General features: G+C 41.7%; 2 protein-coding genes and 1 long non-coding RNA gene across 3 annotated transcripts; 2 read left to right on the top strand and 1 right to left on the bottom strand.

Moving 5' to 3' along the window:
• Positions 1-6,098: 6,098 nt before the first annotated feature.
• Positions 6,099-10,515, bottom strand: LOC120489106 (uncharacterized). Its single transcript, XR_005624696.2, has 3 exons — positions 9,957-10,515; positions 9,048-9,114; positions 6,099-6,906 (listed from the first exon to the last, which is right to left on the bottom strand). It is a non-coding gene; the product is annotated as an uncharacterized LOC120489106 (long non-coding RNA).
• Positions 10,516-11,161: 646 nt separating this feature from the next.
• Positions 11,162-13,082, top strand: LOC120489105 (zona pellucida sperm-binding protein 3). Its single transcript, XM_039685753.2, has 8 exons — positions 11,162-11,757; positions 11,831-11,952; positions 12,039-12,142; positions 12,219-12,396; positions 12,467-12,584; positions 12,656-12,735; positions 12,807-12,895; positions 12,964-13,082. The coding sequence occupies exons 1-8, from the start codon at positions 11,194-11,196 to the stop codon at positions 13,029-13,031; spliced, it is 1,323 nt and encodes a 440-aa protein (XP_039541687.2). The 5' UTR covers positions 11,162-11,193; the 3' UTR covers positions 13,032-13,082.
• A 2,002-nt stretch (positions 13,083-15,084) lies between these two features.
• On the top strand, positions 15,085-21,086 carry LOC120488983 (uncharacterized). Its single transcript, XM_089128205.1, has 3 exons — positions 15,085-15,177; positions 15,262-15,317; positions 15,420-21,086. Exons 1-3 carry the CDS (start codon positions 15,158-15,160, stop codon positions 21,008-21,010), a joined length of 5,667 nt encoding a protein of 1,888 aa, XP_088984331.1. The 5' UTR covers positions 15,085-15,157; the 3' UTR covers positions 21,011-21,086.

The following is a 21,086-nucleotide window of genomic DNA, read 5'->3' as shown; positions in this document are numbered from 1 at the left end:
TTTTAGTAGTTTAAGCGGATCCATATGAATGGGTGAATTTTGACAATGACGTGGAAAACTCTCCGTTTTAAAGGGTAACTAAACCACTGGTCAGAGCCTGACTCCACCCACTGGCAATATTTGAAAAATGCTGGAAAAGTGGGCGGAGCCCAGCAGAGGGGGGCGTGCACCTGAGACGCATCTCTTTGTATGGAACTTGCCTACGTCACCAACAACCGCTGTGTCACGTACCACCGCAAACATCCAATAGGAAAATTCAACTGCAGTAGCCACCGTTCAACCTGAAGAGGGCAGCACTAAGACGTTTTTACACCATATATTGTAGAAATAGAACACTTTATAAACAAATGCCAAAAAAGTTACTCGAATCAATGACTGGTATTAATAAAGATCCATTCTTACAGATCATTAACTAAAAAAAGTTGGTTTAGTGTTTAGTTACTCTTTAAGCATATCGTTTTCGTGTAAATGTATCTTTTAGTTAGTAATGTTGAATGTCTCGCGGTTATGCAACATTTTCCCAAATATGCTCGAAGCGGTTGACAAATCACAACACAACTGGCCCAGCTGACCAATTAGATTTAGCACATTGTGCTTTTCAGAAGGAGGGTCTTTCATAGAAACAGGAAGTAAACAGGGGTGTGTTTACCAAAGCCAAATATGCTCGCAAGTTACATCGTTACCAACGGAATTTGGTTTCAGGAAAAACACTCCAGAGAGTTACTGACAGACTGGGATGAGAGGTGCTGCAACTATGTAAAAAAATTGGAAAATAATTCCTGTAAAACACAAAAACAAGACTTTGTAAAAGGGCCAAGGTTCTCTTCAACATCTTTCTAGATTTTGTTATCAGGCATTATTTTATGCAGCCTACTACTTGACACTCATGTGCTATTATTCATATGACTACAGAGTACTGCCTACAGCATCTCTGTGGGTTATTTGATGAATTCAGAGCTCAATAGAGCACTATGAGAATATGATTCTTTAGTAGGAATGAATACTTTTAGTGTATCATATGATGTTCTTCCATGTCCTTCTTTACTTTATGTTCTCTCCCTTTTAAACATCTCTATTCTACGTAATCAAAATCAGTCAATCTCTGCGGCTCACATTTGTGCTCTTAGGCTGAATGAAATCAATTGAAGATGGGACATGGCTAATCAAATAGGTGCTGTTTTAGAAGAAGAAATCTGTGAAGATGACTCACACTTTGAAAGCAGTGATTTGTTTTTGGTCTAAAGATAATCATTCATTTGCTGATTATTCTTCCGCTCTTTTCTTATGTCTTACCACAAACAAGACACTTGAAGGTAATGGCAAGGGGGAAAAAACAGTTTTTGAAGGGGGTTAGTGCATATGGTGAAAGCTTGGGTAATAATAATAAATATTAATCAGGTCAAGCTGATGTTGCTAGGTAACCTTCCTGGTCTATACAATCATGTAACCTAATTAAAACTGATCTGATTTCAGCAAGATATCAGTTGAGCCTATGTGTATGTCACATGATATAATATCTATGAACCATACATTCCTTTTGGATATGTATCATGACGCAATCCATACCAGACCAACTTTACGTTTTTCACTATTTTGATAAACAAGTAGAATTATTTATGACTATGAGCTTTGCAGCTGTCTCCAAACATTTGTTTAAGATTTTAAAGTGTCTGATTCAGTTATCTCATGTGTGTTTATATCTGCAGAAAATTAATCTCTAAAATTGTATATTCACTAACTTCCATAGCTCTCTTAATCCATTACTGCACTACAGTAATGAATCTAGTCAATATCAGGATCTAGTCAGATCCTGTTGCACCGAATAACACATTATCATAAGATGTTCACCTTATATAATAAGGGGTCAGGGTCAAGCAGAAGCGATCAATCTGCTCTATCACATGGCGATAAATTCACAAAAGCCTTTTGGCACCAAGGCTTTCTTTTATACTGTGAAACAAAAAACACACAGGTCAAACAGAGAAACGTCTCAAGTTACGTACGTAATCCTGGTTCCCTGAGAAGGAACGAGACGCTGCATCGAGACGTGGTGGGAACGCCCTGCGTGATTGCGTCGTGAAGCGTGTTTTTACCATGTGGCTTGTTCATACGGACAAGCACATGGTAACCTCTCAGGTCTGGCAGGAAGTGTTTTAGTGCTCGAAACACCGCTATCATTTCTAGACGATTTATGTGCCAGGAAAGAAGATGGTCCTCCCAAAGACCCTTCGCCGAGTGACCACTCATGGCCGCCCCCCAGCCTGTGAGGGAAGCATCTGTCGATAGCGTTACGCGTCAACAAGAAGCCCCCAAGACTGGGTCTTGGACAAAGAACCAAGGTGTGTTCCACATGACCAAAAGACGTTGTCATCACCGTGTGACCATCATCATGCGAAATGGATTTGAAGAGCTCTTTTCCAAAACGCGTTAAACGACATTTTTAAAAAAAAATGAGTTTGTCGTGTCATTCTGCTGCGGACAGAACCCTTTCACTGCTCTATCAACGTTTCATGCCGAATCGCTATATTTCCTTGTTTAAAATGTACTGCAAGATACAGTTTCTTCCCAAGCCGCGATAAGCACCAGCCCTGTTTTTAGCCTAAACACGATAAATCCTCAAATTCAATGAGCGCTCTACACAATCCAGCACGGCGGCACTCTGAACAGAGGTTTATTATGTTCATTCATTCCTCAAAATGAGTCCTAGTTTTCTAGTCGACTAGTAGTAGATCATTTAAGCCATTTGTATTATCAGTAATCACATATATTGATTTAATTAAATGGGAGAGAAACCATATGAGCGTTTTTAATTGCATATTCCGCATCTCAACGTATGCATAAAGCTTGCCACAAAGAACCGGCAAAAGTAATGATGCATGAAACATTTGAATTGTTTATTAATAAACTAGTGTTTTCTGTCAGTGTCAGCAACAAAGATAAAGTTGATGATGCTTACTCGCCATCTTCGCAGTGAACGCGCAGAGAAACGCATACTTCGAATTAGCCTACATACGCAGAGAGTTGCCAATTTATTTTAGTTTTTAATTGTTTTGTTTAAAAGTAGATATTTAAAGCTTTCTGTAGCTTAGTTCTCAGGCCTGTGTGAGGCAAGCATCGCGGTGTTTCGGTTCATATTATGAGACGCGCTCCGGTTCACCTGCGCGCCTCTGTGTCCTGATTATATTGTCTGATATTTACTTCTAATGTATTAATCCAGTCAATTTGTCGATGAAACATTTATTAAAATGAAGATACAATTTATATGAAACGAAATTTACAAGCTTTCTACAAAACAAAACTTAATAAGTGGTCAAAATCATGTCTGAAGCACTCCAAATATTTTCCGATATTGGGCAGCTTTTGAATTTTGATCCTATCTTACTCATCTCATGCGGTTCCCTTTTCATAGCCTACTCAACATAGATGAAATAATAAAAATAAGTAATGTAATATTATTAAAAATAAATGTGAAATGTTTATTTTGTTTTTTTGTTTTTTTTTAACTTATATTTAAGCGTCATGCTGCTCCGCTTTGCTCACATGTTATGTAGCCTGTGTGTGTGTGTGTGCATGTGCTGGAGGGGTGCCCATCCCTTTTTTGAATATCGTTATCATATATTGATCATTTTTAATAATTCGTTTTTTTCATGCATATGTTGAAATTGGTATTAATAATTTGTTTTTTTCATGCATATGTTGAAATTGGTACTATTTGTTTGAGGTTTATTTCGATTTATAGCGTTTTGGGAAAAAATAAAATTAACTTTTAAATTATCATTAACAATATTGTTGTTTGATTTAATAATTATTGTTCAAAATGTTCAGACTGAACCAATAAAACATTTAAACAGGATAATTTGAATATTCACAAAATGTGTGGGTCTAGGTAAAAAATGTAGTTTTCCTGAAAACTATTGAAATGGATTTATAGCGTTTTGGAAAAGAGCTCTTCATTTCCTCTCGGAGAAAACCCCTTGGTCCTAAGCCACCACTGCAAGGGTCTCATGTATAGAAGGCCAAATGTTACTACGTTGGACGCAGCTGCCATTAGACCCAACAGTCTCTGAAACCGTTTCACAGTGAATGACTGGCCTAGTTTTACATTTTTATGACTGTGAGAATCAAAGTAATACAAATTGGAGACAATTGTGCTCGCATTGTTGTCGAATCCCGAACTGGTGTGAAAGGTCCTCTAAGAAGGAGGAGCACACTCTTTTTGGTGTTGAGCCTCGACCCCAGCATCTTCATGTGAGACAGAACGACATCCCGATCCCAAATGCCATCAGCTCGGATTGAGCTAAAATCAACCAATCGCCAATATACACTCGTCTAAAGGATTATTAGGAACACCATACTAATACTGTGTTTGACCCCCTTTTGCCTTCAGAACTGCCTTAATTCTACGTGCCATTGATTCAACAAGGTGCTGAAAGCATTCTTTAGAAATGTTGGCCCATATTGATTGGATAGCATCTTGCCGTTGATGGAGATTTGTAGCACGAAGCTCCCATTCCATCACATCCCAAAGATGCTCTATTGGGTTGAGATCTGGTGACTGTGGGGCCACTTTAGTACTGTGAACTCATTGTCATGTTCAAGAAACCAATTTGAAATGATTCGAGATTTGTGACATGGTGCATTATCCTGCTGGAAGTAGCCATCAGAGGATGGGTACATGGTGGCCATAAAGGGATGGACATGGTCAGAAACAATGCTCAGGTAGGCCGTGGCATTTAAACGATGCCCAATTGGCACTAAGGGGCCTAAAGTGTGCCAAGAAAACATTCCCTCACACCATCACACCACCACCACCAGCCTGCACAGTGGTAACAAGGCATGATGGATCCATGTTCTCATTCTGTTTACGCCAAATTCTGACTCTACCATCTGAATGTCTCAACAGAAATCGAGTCTCATCAGACCAGGCAACATTTTTCCAGTCTTTTTTAAACTGTCCAATTTTTGTGAGCTCTTGCAAAATTAGCCTCTTTTTCCTATTTGTAGTGGAGATGAGTGGTACCCCGTGGGGTCTTCTGCTGTTGTAGCCCATCAGCCTTAAGCTTTATTTGCAAGAGGCCTGTTTCTGAACATTTTTTTTTTCTCAAATAAGCACTGAATTAAAGTGAAGAAAGGTCAGCATATCAACAGGCTTGCTCTTTTTTGTGAACAAATGCTTCCTGCAGCAGAGAAGACCCATTCTGCTGGAATGATGAATACAGTGGGAATGCAAAGAAAATATCTCACAAGTTTTGATTAGGTTAGGGAAACCTATCATTTTCCTTTCATCAACCTAGGGGATCTTCTTGAAGCATATCTGTTCTTCCTTTCTCACCACCTGATTCTTTTGTCCCTAATGCAACTCCTCCTCTTTACTGAGGCTGACTTTTCCTCTCACATTGGAACAGTGACACCTTGACCCTTCCCTTCTTCTCTAGGTTTCCTTGACTCTTAATAGCCAGCACTTCGACAGTGCTCTGCTGGCAGAAGGACCGTGTTGTCTTTGTCCTCAAAGAAGGTATTTCCCCAACCTCTCTGTTAACTAAAAAAGCTTTTCCAGGTGTGTGTTTTGAAGCTGTAGTTGAGGAAGGCACGACAATGTTGCTTACTCTTGACCACTAAGAAACTCAGGGGCACATTGAAAAGGCTGCAGGCCTTGGGCCTGGGCCAGCTCTTCAAGCAGTGAGCACTGATCAGGCTTCAAATCAATTTAATGTTTTCCCCTTGGAGTCACTTCAAGATAAGAAAGTGTGGCACTAATGGGTCAGCTCTGCTCCAGTAGTCTCTTCATCATAAAATAGTCGTTGTTCTGCCGGCTACGGACCACCTTATGCACTGGTTCTCTTAAAATGTTCGTTGTTCATCCAAGATCCTTGCAGCTCCTAAAGCTTTGCAGATGCTGGTCTCTTTAAGGGAATTGTTCACATATGTTTGTCTGCCAGCAATTTCATTGCAGCCACAACATTGGATCCATTGTCATGGACGACTGCTTTAATGTTGTTTACTGGAATGTTGAATTTTACAACAACCACTTTCAGTTGCAATGTTGGCACCAGTATGTCATTCTTTAAGAGGCAATGTTGCTACTGTGAGAGTCTTCATTTTCCAGTTTATTGATAAAGTGACATGTGACACCAAGGTATGCTTCTGTAGCAAGGCTAGTCCAAATGTCAGCTTCAAATGTCTAAATTCAGGATGGATAAATATCTTTAACCTTTGAAACACATCAGAATTTTTTTTTTTTTTTTTTTTGCTGTTCAAAATTAAATGAGATTCTCAATTTTAACTCTTAGTGGTTAAATCGCTGTTTAGTCATTTTTACAGGGTGTTAAGTTTAACATCTAGATTGTTCCTAAACTGTGCAATTTTTGCATCAGGTGTATGCATACCAGTTTTTTTTTTACATACATTTATTTTTTCATTAAACTTGTAAAGTGTGTTCTTGATGGATGGATATGGGTTGAATGCAGAAACCATTTCACAAAAGCCTTGTCCATTCACTATGGAAAGATGTCTAATGTCTTTAACAATCATGTTCAGAATTGACTTTGTAAGAGCAGCGGGTTGCTGAGTACAGTAATTCCTACGCAAAAGTCGTCAATAGGACCACTGCTTATGTTATAACTTCAATATATTATTGAAATTTATAACTGCAAGGGACAAAACAACCAGTGCCCTTTTCAAATTGTCTTTTCAATAGGAAAAAAAGAAAGTCATACAGGTTTGGTATGACATGAGGGAGAGTAAATGACCGAATCTTTCATGACATTGGCATAATTAGGAGTTGAGATGTGTGTCTCTCTTCTCCAGGAGAGGTATTAGCAAATCAGAGTCGGAGTAAGTGTCTTGACTCATTTGCAAATTTTGACACCAGTCAGTCCCTCTCCTCCATGGTTGCTCCCACCAGCCCTGCCATAATGAGATAAACAAAATGTGATATGTTTCTGTTGACTGCAGTTTACTAATAATTGCCAGACGTTATATGTCTCCAGAAGCTAATAGTGCTTTGGAAACTGTGTTTGTTGTTCAATCTTGAGAGCCCAAACTGTCACTCACCACAGGATTTATTCAGTAAAATTTAGGCAATGTAATCCCTGCATTTGCATCCTGTAATCCCTGCATCCCTGCACATTGTATGTGACTTAAGTCAACATGACATCATGACTTTTGCGTAAACATCCACTCCACTTTCGACTCAAGTGGCGTGTTATCTCTACAGCTTTTGAGCAATGTCTACGCCATTAACGTCCGAGTGATTACGCGTCTATGTACGCGCCGTCAAATGTCCGAGCGAAACGAAGCAAAATGTAGATCTACATCTGGGGAGCGATAATTTTTTCTTTCCTGGTCGGGGAAGACTCATAAATGGTATTAACCCCAGTGATGGGTAGGTTTAGGAACGGGGTTGGGGTAGGTCATATATATATACAGTAATAATGTTAAGTCAACGGCGTTCATAAACATGCTGAAAAGCAATTATGTGTGTTGATAGCGTGCCAAAAATGGAATTGGCGTGTCATACACACGCTATTTCATGAGATCAGTCTGCTTAAGTTAACTTTAGCTCTGTGCCAAATGATCAAATTCTCATGATCTGCAATAAAACAGTCAAAGAAAGTGTCCAATAGCAAAAACTGGGTACTTAGCACTGGCCAAGTAAACTTCTGAGCAAAGTTCTTTAAGTCTAGTCATTCAACGACCATATTTTGCACCCAACCAGATATTTTCTATGGAGTAATTGTAATGCTGAGGCAGCAATGAAGCAGAGAGAGAATCCAAATGCAAGCACTACTTTAACAAAACAAACAGGTAATCCAGAGTGACCAATCCAGGGTGAACCACAAAATGACCAATGACCAACAAAGCACAACTGAAACAAAGGTATAAATACACAAGATAACAAGGGGGCGTGGTTAACCCGAGACACCGGGAGACTAAGGACCCGTCCACACTACGGCGTTTTCGTTTAAAAACGGAGACCTTTTCTACGTTTACACGGAAAAACGAAGACCTAAAATGGAGAAGTTTAGAAACGCTGCAGCTCCGTTTAGCGTTTTGAATCTCCAGGGTGTGTTTTAGTGTAGACAGGAAAAAACGGAGGAGTTTACAAACGACGACGCAGATGCTTACGCTCGGCTCTATGATTGGGTATCATCAGTATTAACGTATCCTTCCCCGATTCGTCTATCACTGTTTACACCAGCCCGCGCATCCACAGTGTTGGTGAATAGTCACGTGATACGCGTTTTCAGTCGTTTTAATGTGGACGGAGATCAATTCTAATACGCGGATAAAACGCTGGTGTGGACAGAGATCGTATTCATTTTAATTCTCCATTTTTAAACAAAAACGCAGTAGTTTGGACGGGGCCTAATAAACAAAACAAGGAACCCCTGTGGACACTGAGCAAACAATTAACATGTGACAAGACATCACATGACAAATACACAAACACTTGGCAGTAATATACCAAAATCTCCATGCTGTTTATAACGCATTACAAATGTATGTAATATATGTGATCCTGGACCACAAAACAAGTGGCACAGGTATATTTGTGGAAATAGCCAGAAATATATTGTATGGGACAAAAATCATTAGGATATCATGTAAAGATCGAGTTCTATGAAGATATTTAGTAAATTCCCAACCGTAAATATATTCAAATATATAATTTTTGTGAGTGGATGCAGCAAAAGCGCGAACATAAATGAACAACTTAAAAGGTGATTTTCTCAGTTTAGATTTTTTTTGCACCCTCAGATTCCAGGTTTTCAAAATGTATCCTGGCCAAATATTGTCCTATCTAAACAAACCACACATCAATGGAGAGCTTATTTATACAGCTTTCAGATGAAATCTCAATTTCAAAACATTTACCCTTGTGACTGGTTTTGTGGTCCAAGGCCACATGTGATATACAAGTCTGGGACATATACGTTGAATATGTCTATAGTATATGCGCACATTTTACTCTTATCTCACTCTGCTCTACAGAAATAAATGATCTCATTTGATCATTTCACAGAGGATTCTGGGTGGTTTGGTACCTGCTGAGGAGCTGCTCTCCTGTAGGAGCCGTTTCACACTCAGATAGGATGTGAAGAGTCTGAGATTCTGCCGGAAATGAGATTGAGGACAATGAGGAAAAAGGAGAAGCAGTAAGTTGATCACAAAACACAGTAAAAATGTGGAATATTATTGTAAAATAAATGTTTTCTATAGTTATATATTTTAAAAAGTAATTTACTTCAATACACCATTTCATGTGTTTATTGGCTAGTCAGTAGACGTAGGTTGTAGCAGCAAAAAAATCATATACAATGTGATACAAAATCGAACAATGTGAACTGGGCAGAATGCATCAAGGTTTTCGAAGACCCTCTCCGCAGCCTCAAAGGTGCTGACCAGCATATAGTATAGGCCTAGTTCGAGAAAGAATGAAGTCTACAATGAATCCACAAACACTCTGATCAACCTAAACGTAGCGGCTCTCACTCAGCACCACAAATGAACCACCGACACAAGGCTCTTAAGGGGGATTAATTTACGTCTGCAGTTTAAAGACAGGACGGGAATTAACATCACACTCTCACACTCAGTTCTGTAGTTTCTGTCTCGCTCAAACCCAAAGCTGTTCTCACAACAATTACTAAGAAACATTTTTACAATGTCTCTTTTCTTTCATTTCTTTTCACAACATGCATTACAAATTACATTCAACACATATTAAACACACTCAATCAGGCAATTGATTTAATAAATGTATATGTAATAAAATACTCTTAGTCTTATTTATATATGTATGTATATATATATATATATATATATATATATATATATATATATATATATATATATTATTACTTCTTTGGAAATATATGAAAAATAGCTCTCAATCCAACATCACAGTGACATCCGATCGTATAGTGGTAGTAATTTGTTACAATATGACATACCTGCAGTTTATTAAAGACAGGACAGGAATTAACATCACACTCTCACGATCAGTTCTGTAGTCTCTATGAAAAAGTGTGAAAAGATAGAAAAATAAAACCCTGGCCCCATTATTAACACCATAACTGCATCTGCCATCACTAGTTCAAATACACAATTAACTGCAAATGCATACACTGACAGATATACATTGACATTGATAACTGCATGATATTATAGAAACGTAATCCACCCTTTTTAACTATATTTTAAGAATTATACAACTGTACCCCGCAGTTCAAAATAGCGCGCGGGCGGCAATTTGAAACAATGCAATAAGGCCTCATTAACACAAAACTTGGATTATACACAAAAATGTCGACATCCAAGCATATTACATGACTTAACTTAGCATTAAAACATGTCATCCACTGGTATTAATCAGAATTTCTACTTAATGTATTATATATTAACACTTTGTTCAGAGCTCATTTACACATACCTGTACCTCAAACCCAAAGCTGAGCGAGACGCGATTAGACGACGCAAGTGGAAATGACGTCACTTGGCTATAAAACTCATTACATTATTTTGAAAAAAAAAAACATTTTTCACATATTTTATACAGAAAATGAACAACATCATGCAAAGAAACAAAAAAATACAACAGAAATAAATTCTAAGTTTGCTGGAACGGTCACAAAATTTAAAACACTACATCAACATTACAGTTGCAATGGGGAGAAAACATATCAATGAATGAATAATATAATCAAATAATGTTATGATCCTGCATTCCTTTGGTCCTGAACTAAATTTCTCCATTTCAGACCCCTGTGAAGATTGCTGTTGATGTGAGGGAAAAACATTTCTTAATCTAAACCTGAAACATACTAAACTTTATTATTCTGGATACTTGTGTGCAATTCTGTCTGTGACCATGTTTCTGAATTAACAATAAAAAAGGAAGACAAAAAAAAAGACTTGCGGTTGTTTGTATTTCAGAGAATTAATCCTTTCATTTTGTTATTTAAAATAGGCAATCATTTGGTTTAGCTACTAATAACATGCCCTTATATGTTTTCATTTAATTCTGCATAGTAAAGAATCAATGACTTTCACCTGTGACAGATTGATTGAGTAAATTGCCAGGTGCAGAGAAAAATGAGGCTCATCACGAGAGAGGTGGAGCCATTCTAATTTACATCTGTATAAATTTGGATGGTAGCGCCACAATGTGTTATTGAAGCAATAGCAACAATGGGGTTTGGGCAGGTTGGATTTGGATTGGTGTTTATTCTTGCACTTGGATTTTCTGAAGCACAATGGAGAGCAAGAGCAGCACACAATCAGAGTCCAAGTGCGTTTAGGCCTAGAACATTCGCTCAAGCTCCTCAACAGTCTGATTCCAGGATGTCTTTGGTTCCCAGTAACATTGCATTTGCACCACAAACGTTTCCTGTCCAGACACAAGTCAGTACTGACTCTGGAAAGTCTTCTCAAGATCTCATGGGTGTTCAATTAAAGGAGCTGTTGCAGGGTCCAGTGGCGAAACTGACGTGGAGCTTTCCAAGTCTACCTGAGGAACCACAGCAGCCAGATGTTCCTTTTGAGTTGCCTAATCCTGTCCCTGCCAACAGTGTAGCTGCTCAGTGTGGAGAAAACTCTGTATATGTGGAAGTGAAGAAGGACTTCTTTGGGACTGGACGCCCACTGTTGTCCTCTGGTTTCACACTGGGAGGCTGTACTGCAACTGGAGAGGATTCTTCTGCTCAAGTGCTGATCTTTGAGTCTGAACTGCATGGATGTAGCAGCACATCAATGGTAAGGTTCTGTTGTGACAATCATAGGTATTCTGAACCATCCATGTGACTGTTCTGCTAACCTTTCTGTTTAGGTGACTGAGGATGAGCTTGTCTATAGGTTCAACATTATCTACACCCCACAAGAGGCTTCATATGGTGTTCCTATTGTCAGGAGTAGTAGTGCAGTGGTTGGTATAGAGTGTCATTATCCAAGGTGAGGATTCAATGAATTCATGTTCACTGGATGTTCTAATCCTGCAGTTTATGGGCAAGAGATGACTGCTTGTTTAACTCCCACAGAACACATAATTTGAGCAGCAATGCCTTAATGCCCACTTGGATCCCATATGCGTCAACTAAGGTTGGAGAGGACGTGTTCGTCTTCTCCCTCAAGCTCATGACTGGTTGGTGTAGCCCATACAGATTTGCACAATGCATGTGATTCATCTGCTAAGATTATTTATTTTTATTCTTTTTCAGATGACTGGAGATTTGAGAGACCTTCTAACCAGTACTTCCTGGGTGACATGATAAATCTTGAAGCATCTGTGCTTTTGTACAACCATGTTCCCATCCGTGTGTTTGTGGACAGCTGTGTGGCTACTGCAGTCCCTGATGTCACTTCTGTCCCCAGATACTCCTTTATTGAGAATAATGGGTAAGAGCTGCTACCTCATGTGTCCCAGCTTCCAGAAGGGTTGTGATTTCTAACTGGGTTTTGTTCACAGGTGCCTGGTTGATGCCAAGCTCACAGGCTCCACGTCTCGCTTTATGCCCAGGACTCAAGTTGATAAGCTGAGGTTTCAGCTAGAGGCCTTCAGGTTCCAGCAAGCAGACAGTGGGCTGGTATGCATGTCATGTAGTTGTACAACTCTTTGTATATGATATCCATGGTTTACAAACAATTGTCTCTGCAGGTCTACATCACATGTGTTTTGAAGGTGGCTGCAGCAACCTCAAGCCCTGAACAGAAAGCTTGTTCCTTTTCTTCTAATGGGTATGTTTCCTGCTAGATAAGTGTACATGTGAATTAGTTGCATTCCCTTAATTGAGGGTTTGTTCTGTCAGGTGGGTGTCCGCAGATGATTCTGACCAGGTTTGTGGCTGCTGTGACACAACGTGTAGCATCAGAAGTGGAAGTGATCAACTGCTTACAGGTATGGACTAACACTGATAACTTATTGTCATTCATGGCTTTTGTTCTCACTAATCATTTCTTCCACAGATCTACGCTGGGAAAGAGCATCTGTCGGCCCCATCAATGTTAAAGAATATGGCCATGGCCAACAATAACTGGAAATGTCATGTGGCTTCTGGTATTTAATAAATGTTAATATATTTGGATTTTTTTGTCTTTACTTGCACAAATACTATAGTTTATAACTTGTTTTCTGGTCTGACATGTACCACAATCCTAATTCTATTTACAAACAAACCTAATTCTGCCTTACAAAACAAAATTGAGGGATCCTAGTATACCCACCCTGTTTATTGAGGCTTTTTCTAGGAACCTTTTCATAGTTCCTAGAACTATTGGTGGAAGTACCTTGATTTTGGTGTTCGCACCGCAGGAGCTAGGAACGGTTTTAGTTCTAGTAATTAATTTAGCTCCTATTTTAGAGTAGGGTCTAAACCAGCATGAACTGTCCGCGACGTAAGTGTATGCTGATTAGCTGACATCATTCGACACACCAGCACTTGCCATTTATTAAATGAAATGGCTGTGTAAACACTCATATATTATAGCGATTTACTTCAAACTCTACAAATTCTGTATAAATACTATATCCAGTGAATCTTAAGACATTTATTGATGCATACTCTCTCTTATGTGTAGAAAATGTGAACTTGAATTAGGAACATTTATGCATTTAGTTTGGTGTTGTGAAGCTACTTTTTTTGGGAGAAGATTCATAAAGTAATTTAAGAAATGTTTAACTGTACTTTTGAGCTATGCTCTGTTACATTTATTGAATTATATTGAAAATTTTCCCTTCACGAAAAATTGTTTACAATGACTTCTTATTTTGCTTAAAAAAAAAAAAAAAAAAACCACACACACTGATTTGCTTCGAACTGAATAAGAATAATGCCAAGAAACAGACGTAAACCTGCGAAAGGTTTACCTTGAATGGTAATATCTTGAATACGGTTATGGCAATGCATCAAACTTTTATATTTCTTTTGACTATTTCTGAGACACTTAGGCTGCATTTTTACTGCATGTCTTGATGCCCAAATCCGATTTTGACGAACTGCTTACATCATCTTTTGAAAATGACCCATATCTGATTTTTGCATTCACACTATACACTGCTGAAACTACCAAATGCAGACGTTCTGATGCTTCTGGACCGGGAAATTAAGCAAAACAGCACAAAATTCAATAGATGCAGATGCGAATAATATTATCCAGTGTTTTCTTTCCACAATATTTCAATAAGTCATCAAAACATTAGTCTCGTACGGATAAACGGATTTATTTCTGTAACAATCCTACATTTTTGCCTGCACTCTTCACCCCAAACACTCAAAAGACATGAAACCTTGCATTGCTCCACTGTGTGTATCCTTTCTTCCATCGCGCCTATAATCGCGCAGTTTATAATGACGCATGACTCGCATTTACTGGGAAATATCCGATTTGTCTGCTTACATGGCACACGCCAATGCACGTATCTGATTCATATCCGATTTATTACCACATATGAATGAGGCCTGAATCCGATCTGAGAAAATCAGAATCCATGCGTTTTTTTCCTGCTTACACGTTCATCGGTCATATCCGATCTGTGCCACATGAGAGGAAAAAATCGGATTTGGGTCACTTGAACCATGCAGTGTAAACGAGGCCTTACTGTAGCATGCTTCAAAATGCATGAAACTCAACACACACACACACACACATCAGAGTTGTCAGCTAGTAGTAAACATGGGCAAGGCCTTAAAAAATGGGCGTGTGGGAGCAGCTAAGACGCGTCATATTTAAACATAGGCCTAGATTTAAACAGGGTTGAAAAAAGCCTTGTTGCCCTCTCTGTCTCTCTTTTATTCTCTCTGCACAGTTTGTATTACATTATAACAATTAAACAACACTATTTATAAAGGTCAACCTGATATGATCAGATACATTTTGTTTAAAGTGTATGACAATATCCTATGCAAACAATACACAGTTACACACTATAAAATGTTTAAACAGCACAGGGAATCCTTCATTAAACAATCATCAATTATCTTTTAACAGTCAGTTAGTTTCCCAGGTGAACAATGTTTCATGTAATTAGATATTTGCCCTAATTGGACTGATGAAGGCCTATAAAATACACTTATCTCCAGTTGCATGTTTGTATTTGTATTGTCTGTGTGGTGTTTTGAGAAAGTGAATGTTGGGGCTTTAGAGTACTTTTTTGTTAACCATGGATAAAGAGTGGATGCAGTGAGTTTATTCAATCAAACTCATTTTGTGAATGATTCAGTTAATCATTTATTTACTTAATGTATTTTCTATATTTACTTTTAGGTTACCCTTGTTGGTAATCTTCCTGCTCTTTTTGAGAAATACTCATGGATTTAAAGGTAATGTGTGTATATGTTTTTTTTTTTTTTATCTTTCTTGCAAAGGATTTTAAATTGTGAGGTTTCTTTTTGTACAAGTCTCCTATTTTGTCTTATTCACAGCTGGTGCTCATTACTGGTGGGGCCAACCTTCTGACAAAACTTTCTCACCTCGTGCAGTCCAGTCTTCTGTGTCAGAGGTCCCTGTGACTGGGATTTTGCCTGAAGAAGTGGGCTCTGGTTCATTCTCTAACAGACCCCTGAAAAGGTTGAACTTACTCAAATTTGTTAAAGGTGGTGTTTCCAGCAGGCATGAATCAAGCGGGTCTGTTTTGGCTTCCTTGCCTCTACCCTTAAATGAACTGTATGCAGGCCATTTGACATCGCTCCAGAGTTCCTCTGGATCAGCTGCTACAGATACTACTAGTGTTTCTACACAAGGAGAAAGTAGCTTCCCTGCCACACTTGGCAATTCTGGCCTGTCCACCAGTGATCAAAGCTCCCCTAGTTTGAACATGTCCAGCTCCCTGGAAACCTCTGGTGCTAAATCAGCAGAAGCCACGTTGCCTGTGTTCTCTCAGGAGAGTATCTCTTACAGCAGTTCATCTGCTCCAGGTGCCACATATACTTCTCAAGGTAGCCCAGTGCTGGCTTCAGAAGGCTCTGGTCCATCCAACTTTCCTCAGGGTGAAAGCAGTTACAGTGGCTTGTCCCAGTCTCAAGATGCCTCGGGTCAATATAATCCGGACTCCTATAATATGCTCAGTTCTTCATCTGTTTCTAGTCAGTCTAGTAGTGACCAGAGTACCCCAAGTTTGGACAGTTCTAGCTTTCAGGGAAGTTCAGGCAGTTTGTTGGAAGCTTCTGGCTCTTCTTTTCAAGGGGAAGTGGCAGGACTTGGCTCTCATGTTGACTTGTCTCCCCAATCACAAGACCACTCCAGTCAGCTTTTACCCGCACCATTGGAGGTCTCTAGCCAGTTTACTAATGGTCAAAACACTCCTAGCTTGTTTAAGCTTGGCTCTGAGAGCAGTTCAGATTCACAGTCAGCAGGTCCTGCTTCACCTCTAGTCACTCAGGGTAGTCCTACTCAAAGCATTTCTAGCCAACCTACACCCGTTCAGAGTTCACCTAGTTTGTCAAGCACCCAGAGCAGGTCTGGCACTCAATTAACTTCCAGTAACTTTTTCCCTGTGCAGGGAGGTAGTAGTTCTACTTCTAGCTTATATCTGAAGCCTCAGAGCACTCTTCATCTGTATGCTCCTGCGTACCATCCTAAATATGCGAGTTTACCCATGTCGTCACAGCCAGCTATTTATAGCCTGTCCAAAAGTAGCGCTGGACCTTGGTTTGGGGGCTCTACTGGCTTTGCCTCCCAGGGAATGAGTAGCACTTACAGTGGTTCTGTCCAGTCTCAAGATACCGCAAGTCAGTTTGCATCTGGGTCTCCATCTTACTATCCAAGTGTATCACTATCCTCGCCCCAAGGTTCCCCCAGTCAGTCTGCTACAGCCCAGAGTTCACGGAAGCAGTTTGCATCTAGCTACGGCACCCAGTTAGTATCCTCTAAGCCATTCACCCTGCAGGGAAGTGCCACTTATGGGGGTTCATTCCAGCCTCAAGGTACCGCAAGTCAGTTTGTATCTGGGTCTCCATCCTCCAATCCAAGTGTATCACTATCCTTGCCCCAAGGTTCCTCCAGTCAGTCTGCTACAGCCCAGAGTTCACGGAAGCAGTTTGCATCTAGCTATGGCACCCAGTTAGTGTCCTCTAAGCCATTAACCCTACAGGGAAGTACCACTTATGGTGGGTCACTCCAGCCTCAAGGTACCAAAAGTCAGTTTGTATCTGGGTCTCCATCCTCCTATCCAAGTGTATCACTATCCTTGCCCCAAGGTTCCTCCAGTCAGTCTGCTACAGCCCAGAGTTCACAGAAGCAGTTCACATCTACCTTCACTGGCAACTCTGGCACCCAGGAAGGACCCTCCGCTCCCTTCAAATGGCAGGGAAGCACCACCTATGGTGGTTCACTCCAGCCTCAAGGTACCACAAGTCAGTTTGCATCTGGGTCTCCAGCCTCCTATCCAAGTGTATCACTATCCTCGCCCCAAGGTTCCTCCAGTCAGTCTGCTACAGCCCAGAGTTCACGGAAGCAGTTTGCATCTAGCTATGGCACCCAGTTAGTATCCTCTAAGCCATTCACCCTGCAGGGAAGCGCCACTTATGGGGGTTCACTCCAGCCTCAAGGCACTGCAAGTCAGTTTGTATCTGGGTCTCCATCCTCCTATTCAAGTGCATCACTATCCTTGCCCCAAGGTTCCTCCAGTCAGTCTGCTACAGCCCAGAGTTCACAGAAGCAGTTCACATCTACCTTCACTGGCAACTCTGGCACCCAGGAAGGACCCTCTGCTCCCTTCAAATGGCAGGGAAGCACCACCTATGGTTCACTCCAGCCTCAAGGTACCACAAGTCAGTTTGCATCTGGGTCTCCATCCTCCTATCCAAGTGTATCACTATCCTCGCCCCAAGGTTCCTCCAGTCAGTCTGCTACAGCCCAGAGTTCACGGAAGCAGTTTGCATCTAGCTACGGCACCCAGTTAGTATCCTCTAAGCCATTCACCCTGCAGGGAAGTGCCACTTATGGGGGTTCATTCCAGCCTCAAGGTACCGCAAGTCAGTTTGTATCTGGGTCTCCATCCTCCAATCCAAGTGTATCACTATCCTTGCCCCAAGGTTCCTCCAGTCAGTCTGCTACAGCCCAGAGTTCACGGAAGCAGTTTGCATCTAGCTATGGCACCCAGTTAGTGTCCTCTAAGCCATTAACCCTACAGGGAAGTACCACTTATGGTGGGTCACTCCAGCCTCAAGGTACCAAAAGTCAGTTTGTATCTGGGTCTCCATCCTCCTATCCAAGTGTATCACTATCCTTGCCCCAAGGTTCCTCCAGTCAGTCTGCTACAGCCCAGAGTTCACAGAAGCAGTTCACATCTACCTTCACTGGCAACTCTGGCACCCAGGAAGGACCCTCCGCTCCCTTCAAATGGCAGGGAAGCACCACCTATGGTGGTTCACTCCAGCCTCAAGGTACCACAAGTCAGTTTGCATCTGGGTCTCCATCCTCCTATCCAAGTGTATCACTATCCTCGCCCCAAGGTTCCTCCAGTCAGTCTGCTACAGCCCAGAGTTCACGGAAGCAGTTTGCATCTAGCTATGGCACCCAGTTAGTATCCTCTAAGCCATTCACCCTGCAGGGAAGCGCCACTTATGGGGGTTCACTCCAGCCTCAAGGCACTGCAAGTCAGTTTGTATCTGGGTCTCCATCCTCCTATCCAAGTGCATCACTATCCTTGCCCCAAGGTTTCTCCAGTCAGTCTGCTACAGCCCAGAGTTCACAGAAGCAGTTCACATCTACCTTCACTGGCAACTCTGGCACCCAGGAAGGACCCTCCGCTCCCTTCAAATGGCAGGGAAGCACCACCTATGGTTCACTCCAGCCTCAAGGTACCACAAGTCAGTTTGCATCTGGGTCTCCATCCTCCTATCCAAGTGTATCACTATCCTCGCCCCAAGGTTCCTCCGGTCAGTCTGCTACAGCCCAGAGTTCACGGAAGCAGTTTGCAACTAGCTACGGCACCCAGTTAGTATCCTCTAAGCCATTCACCCTGCAGGGAAGTGCCACTTATGGGGGTTCACTCCAGCCTCAAGGTACTGCAAGTCGGTTTGTATCTGGGTCTCCATCCTCCTATTTAAGTGCATCACTATCCTTGCCCCAAGGTTCCTCCAGTCAGTCTGCTACAGCCCAGAGTTCACAGAAGCAGTTCACATCTACCTTCACTGGCAACTCTGGCACCCAGGAAGGACCCTCCGCTCCCTTCAAATGGCAGGGAAGCACCACCTATGGTGGTTCACTCCAGCCTCAAGGTACCACAAGTCAGTTTGTATCTGGGTCCCCATCCTCCTATCCAAGTGTATCACTATCCTCTCCCCAAGGTTCCTCCAGTCAGTCTGCTACAGCCCAGAGTTCACGAAAGCAGTTTGCCTCTAGCTATGGCAACCAGTTAGTGTCCTCTAAGCCATTAACCCTGCAGGGAAGTACCACTTTTGGTGGGTCACTCCAGCCTCAAGGTACCACAAGTCAGTTTGTATCTGGGTCTCCATCCTCCTATCCAAGTGTATCACTATCCTTGCCCCAAGGTTCCTCCAGTCAGTCTGCTACAGCCCAGAGTTCACGGAAGCAGTTTGCATCTAGCTATGGCACCCAGTTAGTGTCCTCTAAGCCATTAACCCTAAAGGGAAGTACCACTTATGGTGGGTCACTCCAGCTTCAAGGTACCACAAGTCAGTTTGTATCTGGGTCTCCATCCTCCTATCCAAGTGTATCACTATCCTTGCCCCAAGGTTCCTCCAGTCAGTCTGCTACAGCCCAGAGTTCACAGAAGCAGTTTACCTCTAACTATGGCAGCCAGTTAGTGTCCTCTAAGCCATTCACCCTGCAGGGAGCAACCACTTATGGTGGGTCACTACAGCCTCAAGGTACCACAAGTCAGTTTGACTCTAGGTCTCAATCCTCCTATCCAATTGTTGCACTTTCCTCACCCCAAGGTTCTGCCAGTCATTCTGCTGCAGTCCAGAGTTCACAAAAGCGATTTACCTCTACCTTCATGGGCAACTCTGGCACCCAGGAAGGACCCTCCGCTCCCTTCAAATGGCAGGGAAGTACCACCTATAGTGGGTCACTCCAGCCTCAAGTTACCTCAAGTCAGTTTGCATCTGGGTCTCCATCCTCCTATCCAAGTGTATCACTATCTTCGCCCCAAGGTTTCTCCAGTCAGTCTGCTACAGCCCAGAGTTCCCAGAAGCAGTTTGCCTCTAACTATGGCAGCCAGTTAGTGTCCTCTAAGTCATTCACCCTTCAGGGAGCAACCACTTATGGTGGGTCACTCCAGCGTCAAGGTACCACAAGTCAGTTTGCCTCTGGGTCTCCATCCTCCTATCCAATTGTAACACTTTCCTCACCCCAAGGTTCTGCCAGTCATTCTGCTGCAGTCCAGAGTTCACAGAAGCGATTTACCTCTACCTTCATGGGCAACTCTGGAACCCAGGAAGGGCCCTCTGGTCCTTTCAAAAGACAGGGAAGCACCACCTATGGTGGATCACTCCAGCTTCAAGGTACCACAAGTCAGTTTGCCTCTGGGTCGCCATCCTATCCAAGTGTATCACTATTCTCCCCCCAAGGTGCCTCCAGTCAGTCTGCTGCAGTCCAGAGTTCACGTAAGCAGTTTGCCTCTAGCTATGCCACCCAGTCAGGGTCCTCTAAGCCATTCACTGTGCATACGTCTCGTGCATATTCCAAGCTTGGTTCCTCTTCCCTAGCTGTTTCTAGCCAGTCTACCAGTGATAAGCAGTCAAATGGCCTGTATAGCTCAGACTCTCTGCAAACCCAGGGTCTCATTGGTGTAATTAAAAGATCCTCTAGGCTCTCATCTCAAGCTCCTGACTCTACAAGCAGTAACCAAATAGCTGAGCATTTTGGGGCCATGCAACGCCCCACAGGTTTAAACCTAACTCCATCTCTAGGCTTGAGTGCCCAAGGATCATCTGTTGGCTTGTTCTCTGGTATCCCACAGACTGCACATTCGCTACGTGAATCTGGGTCAGATGTCCAGCTAAACAATCAACCATTCCTCAAGAAGCGATACTCTGTAAAGGGCTAAGTGACTATAAACTCTACTTTATGCAAAGTGATGTCTTCCAGAATGTAAAATCGAATAAATATTTGTAACAAAGTGA

This window comes from Pimephales promelas, chromosome 3 (genome assembly GCF_988280905.1).
Source record: "Pimephales promelas chromosome 3, fPimPro1.hap1.1, whole genome shotgun sequence".
Lineage (NCBI taxonomy): Eukaryota > Metazoa > Chordata > Actinopteri > Cypriniformes > Leuciscidae > Pimephales > Pimephales promelas.
The sequence above is the reverse complement of the archived record's forward strand: the minus strand, read 5'-3'. Positions and strand labels throughout refer to the sequence as shown.